The sequence below is a fragment of the Antechinus flavipes genome, chromosome 4 (assembly GCF_016432865.1).
Source record: "Antechinus flavipes isolate AdamAnt ecotype Samford, QLD, Australia chromosome 4, AdamAnt_v2, whole genome shotgun sequence".
Classification (NCBI taxonomy): domain Eukaryota; kingdom Metazoa; phylum Chordata; class Mammalia; order Dasyuromorphia; family Dasyuridae; genus Antechinus; species Antechinus flavipes.
The window spans coordinates 141,277,470-141,295,586 of NC_067401.1; the positions used below are offsets into that span (position 1 = coordinate 141,277,470).

The 18,117-nt window shown below is 44.0% G+C and overlaps 2 protein-coding genes across 2 annotated transcripts in view; one reads left to right on the forward strand and one right to left on the reverse strand.

Annotated features, from left to right (window-relative positions):
• Window positions 1-12,030, forward strand: part of NMT1 (N-myristoyltransferase 1) — a 57,049-nt gene extending 45,019 nt beyond the window's left edge. Inside the window, exons 7-12 of the mRNA XM_051994870.1 lie at window positions 589-759; window positions 1,420-1,528; window positions 4,257-4,427; window positions 5,451-5,618; window positions 6,644-6,781; window positions 8,011-12,030. Of these exons, the coding sequence (XP_051850830.1) occupies window positions 589-759; window positions 1,420-1,528; window positions 4,257-4,427; window positions 5,451-5,618; window positions 6,644-6,781; window positions 8,011-8,031 (778 nt within the window). The 3' untranslated portion in view covers window positions 8,032-12,030. The remainder of the gene's footprint in view (window positions 1-588; window positions 760-1,419; window positions 1,529-4,256; window positions 4,428-5,450; window positions 5,619-6,643; window positions 6,782-8,010) is intronic.
• A 2,987-nt stretch (window positions 12,031-15,017) lies between these two features.
• Window positions 15,018-18,117, reverse strand: part of PLCD3 (phospholipase C delta 3) — a 31,493-nt gene continuing 28,393 nt past the window's right edge. Inside the window, exons 12-16 of the mRNA XM_051994875.1 lie at window positions 17,835-17,951; window positions 16,934-17,100; window positions 16,192-16,327; window positions 15,883-16,032; window positions 15,018-15,675 (exon numbers count right to left, since the gene is read on the reverse strand). Coding sequence (XP_051850835.1) covers window positions 15,587-15,675; window positions 15,883-16,032; window positions 16,192-16,327; window positions 16,934-17,100; window positions 17,835-17,951 — 659 coding nt within the window. The 3' untranslated portion in view covers window positions 15,018-15,586. The remainder of the gene's footprint in view (window positions 15,676-15,882; window positions 16,033-16,191; window positions 16,328-16,933; window positions 17,101-17,834; window positions 17,952-18,117) is intronic.

Below are 18,117 nucleotides of genomic sequence, written 5' to 3' on the forward strand. Positions count from 1 at the left end.
GTGTGATTGTTGATGGTCATCGTGTTATTCATTAGAACTGGGAAGGTACTGAGAGGTGATCTAATCTAACACCTTCATTTTATAGATGAGGACACTGGACTCCATGCAAGCCCAAGTGACTTCCAAGGTCACAGATATGGTGATGATATATAAAGTGTTTTGCAAACCTCATCATGGTATATAAATGCTAGTTATTATCATTATTATTGACCATGGAAATCAGACAGCTTAGCTTCCCCATTATTCTTTTTTTCCACATGGATAGAATTCATCTTCAATTTCTCTTCCCTTAGCTTCCCTTCAAAGAACACATCCCTAAATTTTGAATTAACATGGCCAGGGAACTCTGTGGAAGACAACAGTATAACCAGTCAGGGAAGTAGATGTTGTGATCCTTGGAAGTGAAGGAAGGTAAATCTGAAATAAAATCAGATCCAATAAGCTGGCTCCTCACTTCCACCCAAACATAGTAGCAGTTCTTAATCAATATTAAATATATCTATTAATAAAAGCAGAGTGGGGGAAAATATTTCTGCCAAAAGGGCCTCTGATTTCCCTCAAGAACTTGGTCTCTCCTTCCTACTCCAGAGAGAAGAAGATGGTAGAGATCAACTTTCTGTGTGTCCACAAGAAATTGCGTTCCAAGCGGGTGGCACCCGTGCTGATTAGAGAGATAACTCGAAGAGTCCACTTGGAGGGTATCTTCCAGGCTGTTTACACTGCTGGAGTCGTACTACCCAAACCTGTTGGCACTTGCAGGTAAAATCCCACCGTGCTCAGTGCTGGGAATAGTTCTGATGAGTATTTGAATTGTGACCTCAAAGATTTTCTCTTTTTCTCTAGGCTCCATCAGTGCTGACCCTAAACTGGGACTCACAAAACCTAGGTTCTAGTGCCTTCCATGTCCCTAAATTGCTGATTGACTTGGAACCATTCTCTAAAATGAAAAGAGAACCTTGGGTTTGATTCCCTTATTGGGAATCCAGTATTCCCTTACTAAATTGAAATAAAAGATATGTTTTTAAAGCAAAATCTCTAGATAAATTCAGTGGCATTAAGTAGAAATAATATTGCAACAAATTATTGCCTTTTTGTTGACATGGCCCCAAATTCCAGGAAAAAGAATGTTAGCTCTCTTCTCATTTATTTGCTGTAGAGAGACAAGAGGGTTGTCTTTTGAGCTTTAGTCTTCTTTTAAGAGGGGAGAGAAAAAAGTGTTGTATATTTCATGGCCTGTGGCACAGCCATCTGAGGATCGGAAGCCTGACTCTGTTCTTCAGTCCTTGGAAAATGTTTGTGTCCCCGTTAAAGTTGAATATGGGTCTGTCCTGCCATCTTCTGGCCACCTAGAGACTTACATGCCCTAGTCTTCTAAGTTGGGCAGCACCTCCTAAGGATAGTAATCCTGTGTCTCCACAGGTACTGGCACCGGTCTCTTAACCCACGGAAGTTGATTGAAGTGAAATTTTCACATTTGAGTAGGAACATGACCATGCAGCGCACCATGAAGCTGTACCGCCTCCCAGAGGTAGGTGGCATTCAGTCATCATGACGGTAAGGAAATGGCCATGCTAGCTGTGATGGGAAGCCAACTTCTCCCGGGGGCAGAGAAGCTCTGCTATCAGGTGCCATGTATCTAGAGAACACTACTTCTTTTTTATATTAACCTAAGTAGAGAATAACTAGGTCCTGAAAATGTTAGAAGTAGAAAGAACTTTTGTGCTCAAGTAGCCCAACCTCCTCTCTTTTACAAAAGATGGAGAAACTGGTAGGTAACTCTATTGCCATAGAATTCGTATGTACAATAGTGCATTTCCAAATAATTGTATTTTACATTACTTGCTACCTATATAACATTGCTCCCTATGTACTGAGCAAACTACTTATGAATTAAATGCCGTCTTCTTAGGCTCATGAACAGAATTTGCAATAGATGTCTAAATCCCTAGATGTTGTTTCTGCTTTTTCTTCTGGGGGTGGGAGGATGGGATGACCAGTCAGTTTTCAAGGATTATTGAATTATAGAACTGAAGGGCATCTTGGAAAACATTTAATTCAGGCTTCTCATTTTACAGCTAGTGATTTTTTTTTTTAAATAACTTTTTATTGATAGAACACATGCTAGGGTAATTTTTTACAACATTATCCCTTGCATTCACTTCTGTTCCGATTTTTCCCTTCCCTTCCTCCACCCCCTCCCCCAGATGGCAAGCAATCCTTTACATGTTGAATAGGTTACAGTATATCCTGGATACAATATACGTGTGCAGAACCGAACAGTTTTCTTGTTGCACAGGGAGAATTGAATTCAGAAGGTATAAATAATCTGGGAAGAAAAACAAAAATGCAAGCAGTTTATATTCATCTCCCAGTGTTCTTTCTTTGGGTGTAGTTGCTTCTGCCCATCTTTGATCAATTGAAACTGAATTAGCTCTCTTTATTGAAGAGAACTTCCATCAGAATACATCCTCAAACAGTGTCATTGTTGAGGTATATAATGATCTCCTGGTTCTGCTCATTTCACTGAGCATCAGTTCATGTAAGTCTCGCCAGTCCTCTCTGTATGCATCCTGCTGGTCATTTCTTACAGAACAATAATATTCCATAACATTCCTATACCACAATTTACTCAACCATTCTCCAATTGATGGGCATCCATTCATTTTCCAACTTCTAGCCACTCCAAACAGGGTACAGCTAGTGATTTTGTAGAAGCTACTTGCCTAAGTTAGTAGCAAAGACCAGATCTAGAGTCCAGGTTTTCTATGTGAGTTTGAGAATTGCTTTAATTTTTTTTGTTTTGATTTTGCAAAATGAGACCAGTGCCATTGAATTCTAGAAAGAGGTGATGTTTCAAAACCCCATCTTAGCTCCAGAAAATTTCTACTCAGTGTTCAATCAATAAGTATCTTTGAATGTGCACTATACTGTGAGCCATAGAACAACGGGCCTACATTATCAGGTACCTGTCAAGGGAGTCCCCTTAACAAGTCTCTTGATATCCTGTCCTAAGGACGAGTTGCAACACAGGTTCCCAGCACACTTCCTCTGTCTGAAGATTTACTTTGGTGGCCTTCTTGATGTGTTTTTCCTTCCCTCTCTTTTAGTGCAAGGTTTCCATAGTTCTACCAAACAGGCACTGGTTCCGGGAGCCAATAAGGAAGAGTATGTTACTCAGAAAAGTTGCTCTTTTTTTTTGTCTCTTTGAAATGCCACTATTGTTATCCTGTATCCTTGTCCTCCACATGATTTTAGGTATCTTTGTACAAATGCCAGCCTAAATCTGGGCATTCCCAAGTCAGTTAGGTCCAAGGTAGCAGGGAATTTCCAAGCCTAGGGGACAGAATTGGTTTGGAGCTGTGGTTTCATTTGAAAAGGGAGTTCCCAATAGGCAGCCTCCTTTTCCTGATGCAAATTAATATTTTCTCTAAAACTCTTCTAGTCTCAGAGAGCTGCCCAAAGTTAGAGAGATTGACTTGTCCAAGGCCATATAGCCAAGGGGTGGGCAGACTGGGGTCCAGTCTTTTTGACTCCAACCCAGCTTTTTCTCCACAGTGCCATGCTGCATCTTCAATGAGGATAAGGTTTTGTTTTGTTTTTTGATAGAATTTTATTTTTCCAAATATACTCAGAGATAGTTTTCGACATTCATCTTTGCAAACCTTGTGTTTTAGGATTTTTTTTAAGTAATTTATTGTCTTGAGGAAAACAAGTTGTATCAGGCTGTTGGTGAGAATGGTGAGAGAAAGTTAACTCTACCAAATTGTTTTCATGTGGATGAACCTAACCATGGTTATAGCCCAGGGCCCAAAAGACATGCTGAAGTACAGCATTTGCTTCTACCTTTTCATTCTGCCAGGAGTTGTCCCAAGGAAAGCAATTATGGAAGGACTTAGATCTGAGGGGAATGTGGCATCTTTCCCATCAACTGTATATACTACTTGTAGGTCAGCTAGGTGGCACAGTGGATAGAGTGCCAGGGTCTGGAATCAGGAAGAGCTCAAATCTGGCCTCAGACATTTGCTAGCTGTGTGACTCTGGCAAGTCAGTTGGCCTTGTTTGCCTCCATTCCTCGTCTGGATGAGATAAGCTGGAGAAGGAAATGAGAAACTGCTCTATTATCTTTACCAAGAAACCCCTAAGAAAGGTCACCACATATAAGTGGCAATATCTAATTTCTGGGTGATGTGGATAGAGGCTAATGTTAGGTCCTCTTTGAATCTGAGAGTCCATCTGATTGTGTCTTCTCCCTTTAGACTCCAAAAACATCTGGGTTGCGGCCCATGGAAAAGAAGGACATTCCAGTGGTGCACCAGCTCCTGACCAAGTACTTGAAGCAGTTCCACCTGACCCCCGTCATGAGCCAGGAAGAGGTGGAACACTGGTTCTTCCCTCAGGAGAACATCATTGATACTTTTGTGGTGGAGGTGAGGGACTCTGCAACCTACACCAAGAAAGGGGATAGCTTTAGCTAGATCTCTAGAGCAGGGGAAAATCTTCCTCTCCCCTTCCCCCCCTTTCCCACTTAGTTCTTTGTCAGAATTTTAGTGAATAAAGGTTAGGTTAGCAGGGCCATTGGCACAGCATCCTTTCCTGGTCACCTGTGTCCAGCCTTCCCTAAAGGAAGGGAACATTTCCTATTAGTATTGAGCATATTCTGGATATGCTCTTCTATTCTGACACTTGATTCCAATTTTTTTCTCTCCTGGGTGAAAAGCATCAGCAAGCCAATGAATGCTAGCTTCACTTTGTGCCCAAGGTTGGTATGGTCCTGGCCTGAACCTAGTGGTGTAAGTCTGAATTGATGCAACATAGCTGTGAGGCAGAGAACTTGCTTCCAGGATCAATAGAGATCCAGCTTTGAAGAGATTGGGCTCATTCTAACACAAAGGTTTTTAGTATTTTGATATATTGAATTATAATATTTCAATAACTTTTAATACATTTGATTCCTTTGTAATCGTTTGTATTTTGTTTTTAAAAAACATTTTTCTGAGAAATTGCTCATAGGTTTCATTAAAGTGTCTAAAGAGTCCTTGGCACACACACACACACACAAAAAATTGCTCCTGTTCTAAATAAGAATTTTTTCTTTCAGGCCTGGGACCCAATTTATCCTTTAAATCCATAAGACTAAGTCTAGGTCTGACCTGCTTCCTACACTTAGCAGCATTTTCTCTTCGTTCAATCTCTTTGACCATTATCCATGAGAGATATTAGAGATAAGACATGTAGCCTTGTGTCTCCTGGCTCTGATTGAAATCATCCGAGTCTTTTATTTCTCAGGACCAGAACCTGCTCTCTTTTAGGAGAGCTAAGGGAAAGCCACAGACCATGTCCAGAAAGTTAGGCCTGGCTCCTCTTCCCAACTTTGGCCCAAAGGTACTCTGGGCAATCTATTTTGCTTAAGGCTTGTACTCTTGCTACATGTGACCATTTTCTTCTTCTAGAACGCAAACGGTGAGGTGACGGATTTCCTGAGCTTCTACACTCTGCCCTCTACCATCATGAACCACCCAACCCACAAGAGCCTGAAAGCTGCTTACTCCTTTTACAACGTTCACACCCAGACCCCACTTCTAGACCTCATGAGTGACGCCCTGGTCCTCGCCAAATCGGTGAGGGGTTGGCCTGGCAGAAGCAAGGGTGGGTGAAGAGTCAGGGCCAGACACTCAGAGCTCCGGGATGGTAGCTGCTGGCAAGAAAGAGGAGACTTGATAATCCAAGATCTTCTTGCCCTCCTTAGGTAGGATCGAAGCTGTTTTCTAAACAGCCCTCCAAAAACTAGAAAAGTACTTTCCAGACAATCTGAAAGCCTTTCTGAATCCCTCCTGATTTATTTCAGTGAGTTTGGTTCTCATGGGAGGTGCTGCCAAGGAGCCTGAATAGCCAGGCCTACTCTGAGAATAAAGTTTCTCCTACCATCTTCCACATCGTGGGTGAGGGCAGGTTGGTCTCTATTTTAGTGAGTCATTTTTTCTGATGAGAGTATGTGCATAGCAGCTCAGGCTTCTTTAAGAATAGGTCCCCTCAACAAATCCTCCAGTTCAATTTGTCTTTATGTATGCCAAGTCCAGTGTGAAGGACTGTTAGGAAGTGCTTGCCAGAAAAAAAATGAACACAGCCCCTGTCTTTGAGCTTGTGGGGCATGTAATTTGGGAAACCAAATACATGTTATAAAATGGCTTAAAAACAATTATAAAGTGACATGTCACCAAGTGCAAAATCATAAATTGAATATCAAATTTTTTAGGACGTAAAGGCAAAATGGAGTCAGGAGGGATCTTTTCTAAAGGAAATTGGATGCAGATTTCTAGGAGAAAGGTTTTCATTCCAGTAAAGGGAATACAGTGTAATTAAGTATCAGAATGACCAAACCTTGTGCCTGTGGCATTAAGGATATTAGTTTTAGGGGAGAAGCTCTGCTGGGGAAGTAGTGAAAAGTACAAAAAGTGGAGCGATCAGATGATTAAAGGCTTTGAATTTTAGATTAAAAAGTGGGGTCCTGATACTGTAAGAGCATAGGAAGCCACCAGTGGATGATGAACTGAGTGGCATGATGAAAACAATATTGTAGGATAATTATTCTGGCCTAGCTGGCTGTCCTTGTTTCACTTCCCTTCTCTCTCTGCCACCTGCACAGAAAGGATTCGATGTATTCAACGCACTGGATCTCATGGAAAATAAAACATTCTTGGAGAAGCTGAAATTTGGGATTGGAGATGGCAACCTGCAGTATTATCTCTACAATTGGAAATGCCCCAGCATGGGAGCAGAGAAGGTAAGCGCCCACGGGCCCAGCTCCTCCGAGTGGCTGGGGTTAAGAAAGGCCCCGCAATAGCCAAAGCATCTCTGGCAGTGTCTGAGCTTCTCACTCCTTTGTGGTAGGTAGCCCTGTAAACTGGAACACAGGTTCTTCTGAGCTCTGGGCCTTTATATGAAATATCCTCCTGGGCCTAAGGAAATCAAGACTTTCTAATGTCCTTATGTCCTGACCAACAATGCCAGCCCAACCCTGAATTGTATGTTATGTAAAGGCCATCCCTCTGGGGGAAGAGGGAGAGCTCAGACTAGGAAGGTATTGCTATCAAGTGAGCCACCTCATCCTTCGGTAGGCCTTCTGGGCCATTTTAGGAAGCCCAGAGGACCCAAGACTTTATGGCTGGCCCAGTTGAGCTTTTCAGAGCTGCCTTGCGAGCAGAACCATGCCTATAGAGCTGGCTGGGGTATAAGTAGAGTAATTGACTACCCAGGTACTGTATGCCTGCAAGGAGTTGCCCTAAAAGAAGGATAGAATGGCTCACTTGGCAGTGACACCCTTCCTCCTGTGAGCTCTCTCTGGCAAAGCCATTGTAGGCTTACCCTTCACAGGCAGCTCCAGTGTTACTATACCTATACTTATCACAATTGTCTGTGTGCTAAAGAGAACAGGGGAGATGCAGCTCCCTTCACACATCAGAGTCCTGAATAGCCATTTACTTTGCTTACACTCAGGCATGCTTCCTCACTTTGCCAGGAGCACTGACCTCCTCATATTGTCTTGTGTGGGTGCTGCTTTGGTTGGGGAGGGAAGGAGTGTTTCCTCTGCCTTATTATTGGTGTCCCCCAAGCCTCATCCCCAGGAGCCCCTCCCTGCTGCTGGGGGAGTGGTTTGGTTAACATTTTAAAAAGGCAGCTGCAGAATTTTATCTCCTGACCAGTGTTGCTATAGGAGCCAGAATTAACACTTTTCTCTGATATTTTAATGTAGTACAAAAATCTCTTTAAGGAGTAAAAATTCTCTTCTTGTCAAAGAGATTTAATGCAAAAGTTCCATAACATCTGTGTTAATCCTTCCTCTCAAAAAAAGAGCTCAGGTGAGTTCCCCCAGAAGGTTTCTTCCCTCCCATAAAGTCATGCTAGTTTTGTGCCAATTGAACTTCTTTTGGATCTTCAGGATAGCAGTGGGAACAGCTCATGTTTTTGGGAAACATCCATCTTAATCTTTCCTCTTCCTAATGGATGTCCTAGGTTGGACTGGTGTTGCAGTAATCAGCTGCCAATGAAAATTGGACAAAGCCACTGAGAATTCAGAGCAGGACATGGAACCCGCCGCTGTTGGTCTGATTTTCATGGAAGCGAGAATCCCCAGCTGAGGGAACAGAACCGAACCAGCTACACCAAACAGCCACTGACTTTGACAATTGTATCACAACGGCATAGGCTGTCACTTCTGGTGGCTTCTCTGGTCTCTGTTTTCCAATTAATTACATCCTCATGCAGCCATGATCAAGGGAATGTAACTGCTGAAACTAGCTCATGATTGGCATATTATGGAGTTAACGGGTGAATAATAAAAATATATATATTATATATATATAATATTTTAAATATCTTTCATGTTCCAGATTTACAAGGATGTTCAGTCCCTAATGAAAAGCTGTGTCCAACAAAAATCCTTAAAATAAGAACCAGAAGTCAGCATATTAGTGCAAATAGTCATTGCCCTCTGAAGATCGGCATTGACATTTGTCGGGGGTGGGTTGACGAGAATGAAACAAATGTGAGCAACCTCTCCCTTGGTTCCCATCTGCTTTGGGAATAGAACCAATGAAAGGGGGAAGTATGTAAATAGGAACAAAGTAAAGTAAGAGAAGTTCAGATCATTGCTGAATTCTATGGATATGCTCAGGGTTGGTAACATGGCAGATGGCCTACTGGCCCAAACTGAGTCCCATGGGTAGGACTGTAGAGTGACAGCCAAGCTCAGGCTGCCAGTGCTTCCATCTGGGCCCAAAGAGCAGCATGGAGTCTATTGGAAATGGGTAAGAGAGAAAGTTATATGGACACAGCTCTCCTGGGCAGTTCCATTAAGAAATTTAACTTATTCCCTATTCCTTCCATTACCATCATTACAGTCTCTACTCTTTAGGAAACTAATTTGTTGATTCTTTTTTAAAGGGCTATCTGGATGGTGGTTGCCATCCTTTGTAGGGAGAAATTTCCTGTGGGATATTAGATCTGCTTAGTGTGACTATCAGCTTGAAGGGGACCTCAGACCTCCTTGTAGCTTCTGGGACAGTACTGAGTGCACAGCAGTGCCATTGCTGTTAGCGGGGTCCGATCCTGTTAGCAGAAGCACATAGCTGCTGCCCAGGGTACGTGTGTGCATGAGTGACAACTGTCAGGATATGATGATGCCCATGGGGCTGCTCACCCAAATGCCTTTCTGCCACCAGTCATGAGCCCGTGCCTTCCAGCTGTTCTCATCACATTAACCATTCCCTTCTGCCCATTCTGGGTATCCTCTGTGTTCCTTCCCCAAGGGGTGGCCCAGGGAACAGCTGGGGCTGGGGAGAGGGATGTTGTTGGTTTTGGACAGATTAAGCAACTCAGCTATAAGAAAGAAAGGGGGTTTTTATGCTCTTGTCTTGGCCTATATATCAATGCTGGGTTGTATGTTATGCTTTTAATTGCCCTTGACTTTCCAAAAAAAAAAAAAAAGAGAGCAATATAATTGTTTTTCAGAGGTGCTGAATGGAGTAGGTCAGGGAGTGTTGTTTGGCAAAATTTTGTTTTCATCTAAATATAGTCTCACTGTTTTTGTTCTAGAAGGGAAAAAACCGACCTCAGTGGTGGACAAAGAACATGATGTACAGGGGTTTTCTTGCTGCTTTTACCTTTTGGGCTCTTTCAGGTGAAAGTAAAACCTCAATTGGAGAGCCAGGCCGGGCCATCTCTGGTCCCATTGACTGAAGCCATCTTTGTCGGAGTCAAGGGTTTGTTCCAAGGTATGGGTTTGGTGGGGGGTATTTTTGTATGAATTTGGCCACAATGTGTTTGGAGATTAGACTAATTGAATCTTGTTGGAACTGATGGAAATCCTGCTTGCTCTCTGTAGACTGATAGGAATGGGTCAGAGTCTCTACACCACTGGAGTTGTTTTTTTCAAAGCTCTTTGGAGCCCTATCGCTCCATTTTTTTCCCCATGTGAATTATTTTTAAAACAGCACTTACTGCTTCAGGACCCAGTGGATAATAGTAGATCTTTGAGCCCCTTGAAGCAAGGCTACCAAGACCAAAGCAGCTGCCTATTGAACAGTAGGATTCTCATAGAAAATTAAATGGGAGGGAACAGGAAGCCAAGATCCCAGACTTAACCTTTATCACAGAAATTCAAGTCCACCAAAAACTAACAGGCCCAATTACCTAGTTCTTTCCTGTCCTAGGATGAAAAAGGAAAGTCCTATACTTTCCTGTCCTAGACGTGCTTTGAACCACCTCAGACAAGGCCATGATGGGGGAGCATTTGTGGGATTGAAGATGTTCTTTTAGTTGTCTCAAGCTTTCTCAGGGGATGAGAGGATGAGTTTGCTCATCTTGATTAGCCTGTATCATGAAATTGAAACTCAGATGTTTTAACTCCCTTAGGAAAGACTTTTTTCCAGGATTGTGGAGGGTAAGGCCTTTATATAGTTGTTGGCACCATATGACCAGTTGCGGGATCCTAAACAGCAGTTCTTTGGTCTGCTCCTTAATGGCATCGTCATTCATTTGACCAAAATGCCAAGACTTTGAATTCCCATGATCCTTTTCTGCTTGCTGTGCCATTTCATCTAGGTCTTGGAGAGTCAGCATAGAGTTGTTAACCAATTCCTGGAATTTGATCCTATCCTCTACCCCACCCTTGGGATTGGAGGGTCTAAGCCAAGAAGGAAGAATCACTTTGTGATTCCAGGTTCTCCTTCTAGCTCTTAGAGTAATTGGAGAGGCTGAGGGATAATGGTGCCATTACATCCCTAGGGGGTGCTAACCAAAGCGGTCTGATGGACCCAGGTAACATCCTGTGATTTTCTGTGAATTTTTGCTCCTTTTTTGTGATGCCCTGGCCCACTGGCCTCATACATTGCTACCCAGGTTGGCTTTAAACACATTCTTTTTCCAAAGACTTCTTTGAGATTGCTCTCACCATGCAACTGCTGATCTGTGATACAGTTTGGTAGGCTCCCACTGCCTCTTGCAATTAAAGCCCTCTTTTGCCTGAGAAAAACCTGAGAGAAGGCCTCCTGTGAGAAGAGCTCCTCCTTCACTCCCTGTCACCCTTTGCTGCATAAATCCTATTCTGAAGAAGCAACTGTTGCTTTGCTCCAAGGTCAAGATTTAAAAAAAATAAAAATGCCAATCCAAACCACTTCAGTTTAGTGGGACACACTGAAGCATTGTTGGTTGCCCTTCAAGTCTGTAAGAGGGAAATTAAGTCTTGCTTTTTCTGAGCTATCAGCTTCCTTTTCCTTCCATTTTTTTCTGGCTTAGGCCTCTCTGGAGTTTAGATCGAAGTTTCCTCATGGGTGTTGAGGTATCCTGACCATACCTCCCAAAAGAGAAACTATTAAAAAAAATGATAAACTTCAGTGGTCTTCCAGGGGAGCTGGGTCAGGAAGGCTTCAGGCTACCCACAGTAGACTAAATGATGATCCCAAAGCAAGTGGATGATGGACCTTCTGGGTTATTGCTATCCAGACTTGGGCTGACAAAGGTAATGCCTCGGGATAGGGAGAAGACAGAGTTGTCTCCTCCTAGAACTCCCTGCTGCTTATATCTAGCTCAGCTGGGGTGGGAGATGGATGGGAGTCTGGTTCTCCTTTGAGAGCCATGTTAAGGGAGACAAAAGAGTTTGTAACTTTCTACTGTATGACTCGGCAGAGCTGAAAAATGTGACTTTGGGTGTCCTTTCCTCCCAAAGGTGGGGGAAGGTGGGGTTGCCACTGAGAACACTGGATGATAAAGAAGCAGGTGGGCCCTGGATAATGGGGGAGGCTGCCTCCCCGTGGAGGAGGTTTCTTTGAATGGCGCCCAGTGGAGGAAATGAAGCTTCACCTTTTTGCTGTCAAATTTCTTGGTGCATTGGGGTTGGGTGAGGACATTTGGAAGGGGAGGTTTGATGAAGTGGCTTCCATTTCAGAGGAGCAGGGGATAAAGAAAAGACGTTGTGTGTGGCTGGTCATGAGTGATTGCAATTTCCTTAATTCTAATAAAGCAGCTGAAACCCTTCTGCTTTACTGGCATTCCTGTCGGCATCAGGTGGCATTGGAACAGGAGGTGAGGTTGGGTGGGGCTGGGTTCCCTCCACTAATGGGGGGCAAGCAGGATACTTCTCCATGGCGACGCCGAAGGGCCAGCAGAGCTCCAGCTTTAGTCCTGTGACCACAAGGCCAGGCCAGTTTGGGAAACTTGCTTTGGCTTCTCTTCTTTTCAAAGCAGATTTGGCTTTTTCCTCACTCTTTCCTGGCTCTCCAGCCATGGTGGAGCCACTACTGTCTCCGAAGGTCATTCAGTGTGAGAAGAAGGATAAAGAGACCCCAGAATAAGTTCGCTCCTGGGAATGGCTGCCAGCAAGAATGAGTTCCCTTGCCTGACCTTCTACTTCCTTGACTACCTAAAGGGGCTCTCCTCTGGAAGGAACTGAAGCCTAAGCACGGCCAAGCTAGGGAGTGGCCACGTGATCAGCTTTCACAGTTTGGTCTTAAAAGGTCCTAGGATCTGGAGTAGGCTGGTTTTTTTTTTTTTTAAATAACTTTTTATTGATAGAACTCATGCCAGGGTAATTTTTTATAACATTATCCCTTGCATTCACTTCTGTTCTGATTTTTCCCCTCCCTCCCTTCACCCCCTCCCTTAGATGGCAAGCAATCTTTTACATGTTGAATAGGTTACAGTATATCCTGGATACAATATACGTGTGCAGAACCAAACAGTTTTCTTGTTGCACAGGGAGAATTGAATTCAGAAGGTATAAATAACCCGGGAAGAAAAACAAAAATGCAAGCAGTTTATATTCATCTCCCAGTGTTCTTTCTTTGGGTGTAGCTGCTTCTGCTCATCTTTGATCAAATGAAACTGAATTAGCTCTCTTTATCGAAGAGATCCACTTCCATCAGAATACATCCTCAAACAGTATCATTGTTGAGGTATATAATGATCTCCTGGTTCTGCTCATTTCACTTAGCATCAGTTCATGTAAGTCTCTCCAATCCTCTCTGTATTCATCCTGCTGGTCATTCCTTACAGAACAATAATATTCCATAACATTCATATACCACAATTTACCCAGCCATTCTCCAATTGATGGGCATCCGCTCATTTCCCAGCTTCTAGCCACTACAAACAGGGCTGCCACAAACATTTTGGCACATACAGGTCCCTTTCCTTTCTTTAGTATCTCTTTGGGATATAAGCCCAGTAGAAACACTGCTGGATCAAAGGGTATGCACAGTTTGATAACTTTTTGAGCATATTCCAAATTGCTCTGCAGAATGGCTAGATGTATTCACAATTCCACCAACAATGTATCAGTGTCCCTGTTTTCCCACATCCCCTCCAACATTCTGCATTATCTTTCCCTGTCGTTCTAGCCAATCTGACAGGTATATAGTGGTATCTCAGAGCTGTCTTAATTTGCATTTCTCTGATTAATAATGATTTGGAGCATATTTTCATATGTCTATAAATAGTTTCAATTTCTTCGTCTGAGAATTGTCTGTTCATATCCTTTGACCATTTATCAATTGGAGAATGGGGTTTGTTTTTTGAGGGAGGAGTAGTGCCTGGCTGTCCAGGTAGGCTGTCCTTGGTAAACCCAAGCCTCAGGGATGCCCAGACACTGTAAGATGCTTGGTCAGCAGTGTTAAAGGGACAGCACAATTGACTGCTTTCCTCGCCTGCAGTAGCCCCTTAATTTGCACGTCATCCATTGTGGTCAAGTTCACCACCTTCTGTGGAGGCAGAGTCTCTCCACTGACCTTTCCAGGGAAGTTAGGCAGTGTGGTATAGTGGGGGAAACTGAGTCAAGAGAAGTGGCGCTTAGCAACTAGTCTAGCTCTGTGACTGCTGATGCAAGTCTAATTTTTCTTTTCCTTTGGAATAGTGAACTCCAAATGAGAGAAGGAAGGTGAAAGCACTTTGTAAATTGCAGAGTGCGATATGTGTGACAACAGATGCCATGATTCATCCCCTATTAGCTGAGTTGTAGACTTGAAAGGGCCTTATTGTAAGGTCATGGCGCCAGGGACTGGGGACTTAAATCTAAGAAGCTAGACCTTTTCCTCTGTTTTAGCTTAGAACATAAAGACCTTGAACCTCAATGCTCAATTTCTTGATGACATTTTTTGGAAACATCCATATACTGCTTCTAAAGCAGGGCTTCTGAACATTTTTTGTTGCCCTGGACAGTCTGATACTTAAGGACCCCTTTCTCAGAATCATGTGTTAAGTGCATCAAAGTATATAGCATTCTAAAGGAGACAGATAATATTGAAACACATTCTCAAAATAATTAGAAAAACAAGCTTATGGCCTCGTGAGATAAGAGCCCCAGCTCTAAAGGCTTTTGCCCCACTTTTGGGCTTCCAGCTTCAATGGCCATATTGAAACTCTCAGGCCATATGCTCCTTTGATGACTACAGGACTGTATTCTTCCCTAGTAAATTACATCCCTGAAATTCGGGTGGGGTTCTTGTCCTATCAGCAAACCCTCCTTACATTTACCTTTGAGAATAAAAGCATTCCAAGTTCCCAATTTAGGATTCATTCTTATCCTTTCCATCTCACATGATATCATTTGATAAGTGGTGTATAGTATTTCTCATTCTCTATGCTCATACCATCATCATCTTGACCCTAGATTATTTCAATAGCTTCCTAATAAAAGCAACCAGCCTCTCTTTTCTAATCCAACCTCCAAACAGCCATCAAATTGATGTTTATAAAGCTCCAATTATGTTAAGAAGCTTCAACAGTTCCCTGTTACTTCTAGGATAAAATAGAAAATCCCGATTTGGAATTTAGAGCCTTTATAGTCTGGCCTTAGTCTATCTTTACAGGCTGATTACATATATGGAAGTTTGCCTCCTAGTAATTTCCCCTTTCTGCACCTACACAAAATATCACTTTCCTTTCTTCTGAATAACATTTGCTGTTATATATACCTAAAAAATTAACTTATTAAAACTTCCTGGGTTAGGAATGCAGTGACAAAGAAATAGATAAAAATGTTAAACTCTTTATTCTTTATACCATTGTTCTGTAATATCACTTGCCCTTGAGGAATCCCCCAGGAAAACAAAATATTGCTTCAGGGTCTCCCCATCTCCTGACTTCCCTGGGAGAGTGGAACAGTATATCCATTCTAAAGCAGGGGAAAGGGCAGGAGAGACTGGGATCAAAGTGTTTTGATGCTTTGGGCAACTGTGGGAGTGAAGAGACAAGGGCTTTAGCCCCGAAGACAGTAAGGATTAGTATAGTCAAAATGACCCAAATTCACTCTAGGTCAAAAGATCATGGCCTTGGAGACCTATTTATTCCCAAGGACACAGAAGCACTCTAAGCATCCAGCCAGGCTCAAGCCTCATATCCAGATCTCCCAAGTGGGACCTGAAAGAAAGGAGGAAGTTCCAACCAGCTGGGGTCCAGAAGGACAGTTCCACAGACTCTCTTTGCTTAGAAGGATGGCCAAAACATCCCCTTCCTCAAAATCACACCTCTGGTTCCAAGTATGAAGGCAGGTTCTGGGTTTTAGCTGGTGATGGGGGAAAGTAGTCACCTGTCCCTCTCACTGATTTTTGATCTGAATGTGGACAAAGAGTGTGGCTGGAGACAGAGAAGCTCCATCCTCAGAGTACAAGTGAATGTGTCGGTACCCTGTGGGAGAAAGCAACAGGTGTCAGTACTGCCCTGTCCCTTCATGCTACCCATGGGAAAAGGAGCAGCACAAGCATTGTGGTGCTGAGCCGAGTTGTCTGGAGAAAAGGCCAGGAGAGTCCTGGGCCACAGGATCTTCTCACCTGGCCCTCCCCTCCCTTCTGGCTCAGCCTTTCCCCCTCCCCAGCCCTCCGGCCCTCTCCCCACCTTGCTTTAGGCTGCACAAGGGCAGGGTGAATTGGCCCACGAAATCATCGGAGGATATGGCATCATAATCTTTCACTACAAATCGGACCAAGGCCAGCTCTGGGGCCCGGAGGGTGAACTTGAGCGTTTCACCCCAGTAAGGGTTAAATCCTGTGGACAGAACAGGGCTTCTCAAGCTATCTTTCCCATTCCTTCACCCCAGGGAGCACAAATCCACCCTTCCCTGTCCCACCTCCTTCCCCCACTTGCCGGCCCCCAAACTGATGGTGCACCCAATCCCCAAAACTGCTCCCATTTGTCCACACACACCATTGTTGAGTACATAGTTAGTGTTTTTCCGGGCACAGTCCCTAGGTACCCCATAGATCTCCACCCAAACCAGTGGGTCCACAATAGAATTTGGCTTCTCTTTGTTCAACTTGGGCAATTGCTGAGCTGTTAACACCTGATGGGGGAAAAGGAAAGAGAATAAGGGGGGGGGGGGGCCTCCACACCAGCCCCTTGGATCCTGGAGTATAGCACTAACCCAGCTCCTCCCACTGAAAACCTTACTAGAAGGCCAGCCCAAGCTCTCGGTGGCATTAATCAGGCTCCCACCAGCCCTATCTCTTCCTATCTCTCCCAAGGCTTCTGCTTTTGTCTCTACTTCATGTTGACTAAGTGTGCCTGCCCATGCTTGCCTATCCCTCACCTTTTCCTGCTCCCAAGCTTTTGCAGAGATTATCCTTAACTCCCTTATTAAGGAAATCCTTAATTCCCTTTCCCCTCCTCCTCAGTCTTGCACATTTCCTCTAAAATCATTCCATTCCTTCCCACACCCAGTTTCACCCCCTCTATTCCCTCCTCACTTTCTCAATGAGTGTCTAGAGCTAACTTCCGCTGAAAGAGTCTGTTCTTTGGCTGAGGGATGCTTTTTTCCATCCATCCATCACCAACACACACACACACACACACACACACACACACACACACACACACACTACTAAGCTCTTTAGGTGGAGCAACCTCGTGCCTTGTGCCAGATGAACCAGGTTTTGTGTGTAGTGCTGACCTTGATAATAAGGGTGGTCTGGGGGGGCCCAGGGTGTTCGGGGTCAAAGGTTGTGTCTTTTTGCCGCAAAAAGTCAGGTTTCAGGACATAACCACATTTTCCATTCACCAGGAAGCGACCGTTATTCAGGTCCATCTCATATCCAGGAGTCTGGAAGTTCAAGGCCACTGTAGGAGAAATGGATTGAAGCAGAGGGAGGGGGGCCAGGAATCCAGATCTGCCTTCACTCTTTTTTGTCTGTTTTTGATTTTTATCTTTTCCCTCTGCCCCTGGTCAATGCAGTGTAGCAGAGCTGAATTCAAAGGATCTCAAAAGCAATGCATAAAGATCCTCAGTAAGCAAGTGTGTAGGTCCTGCTGGTTGCACGATTTCCTTCCCTGTTGCTACTCAAGCTTCCCACAATTCTGTCCTCTTCTACTCTTTTTCCCCAGAGTCCCCCTTCCAACTAGGCCCAAACCTCAGACACCAGCCCATGACATTCTCCATCCCACTCAAAGCACCATATACTGCCCTAAGCTGAGTCAATGCCAGAAGAGACAGGCAGGGGGAGGCTAGGGAAAAATAGGGTCTCAAAAAATTTTAAGGCAAGCCTGGGTTCTACCCAGCATTAGTGTCCACTCTCCCCAAATCCCCAACTTCACACACACCCCTTTAATGTCAGTCGTTTGCTTCTCCTGGTATCTCTATATTTGTATCAAGCTCCCCATGCTCTCCTGGCACCCACTTGGGCCCTCAGGTTACCAGCTTCCCTAATTAAAGCCTTTTCTATTGGCACAATGGTGTCCTTCAGCCCTCCCACAGGCTCTGTCCCACTGGTTAACCTTTCGATGCCCTGTGCATCACTCTCCCTTACCTACATGCCTCTAAGATGTCCATGTGACCTCCATCCCCTGTAGCTTACCCAGCTGGCAGCCCCCATTCCACATCTCCTGGGGGTTATAATTGGCAGAAGTCATCTTGAACCCCCATGGATAGACTCTGCATAGGTGGTAAGTGTTATGTCGAACAAAGCTGTTTCCTGAGAAAGTCAAGCATAAATCTCTTAATCCTCCTTCTCTTACCCACCTGAAACCCTTCCCTTCTTGGATAGTACCCACCATCCCAGAAACAATGCCTGGACTGGCACTTGACATACAAGAATCCCTCAACCAGACCAGAAACCAGCCTGTTCTGGCCATTCTGAA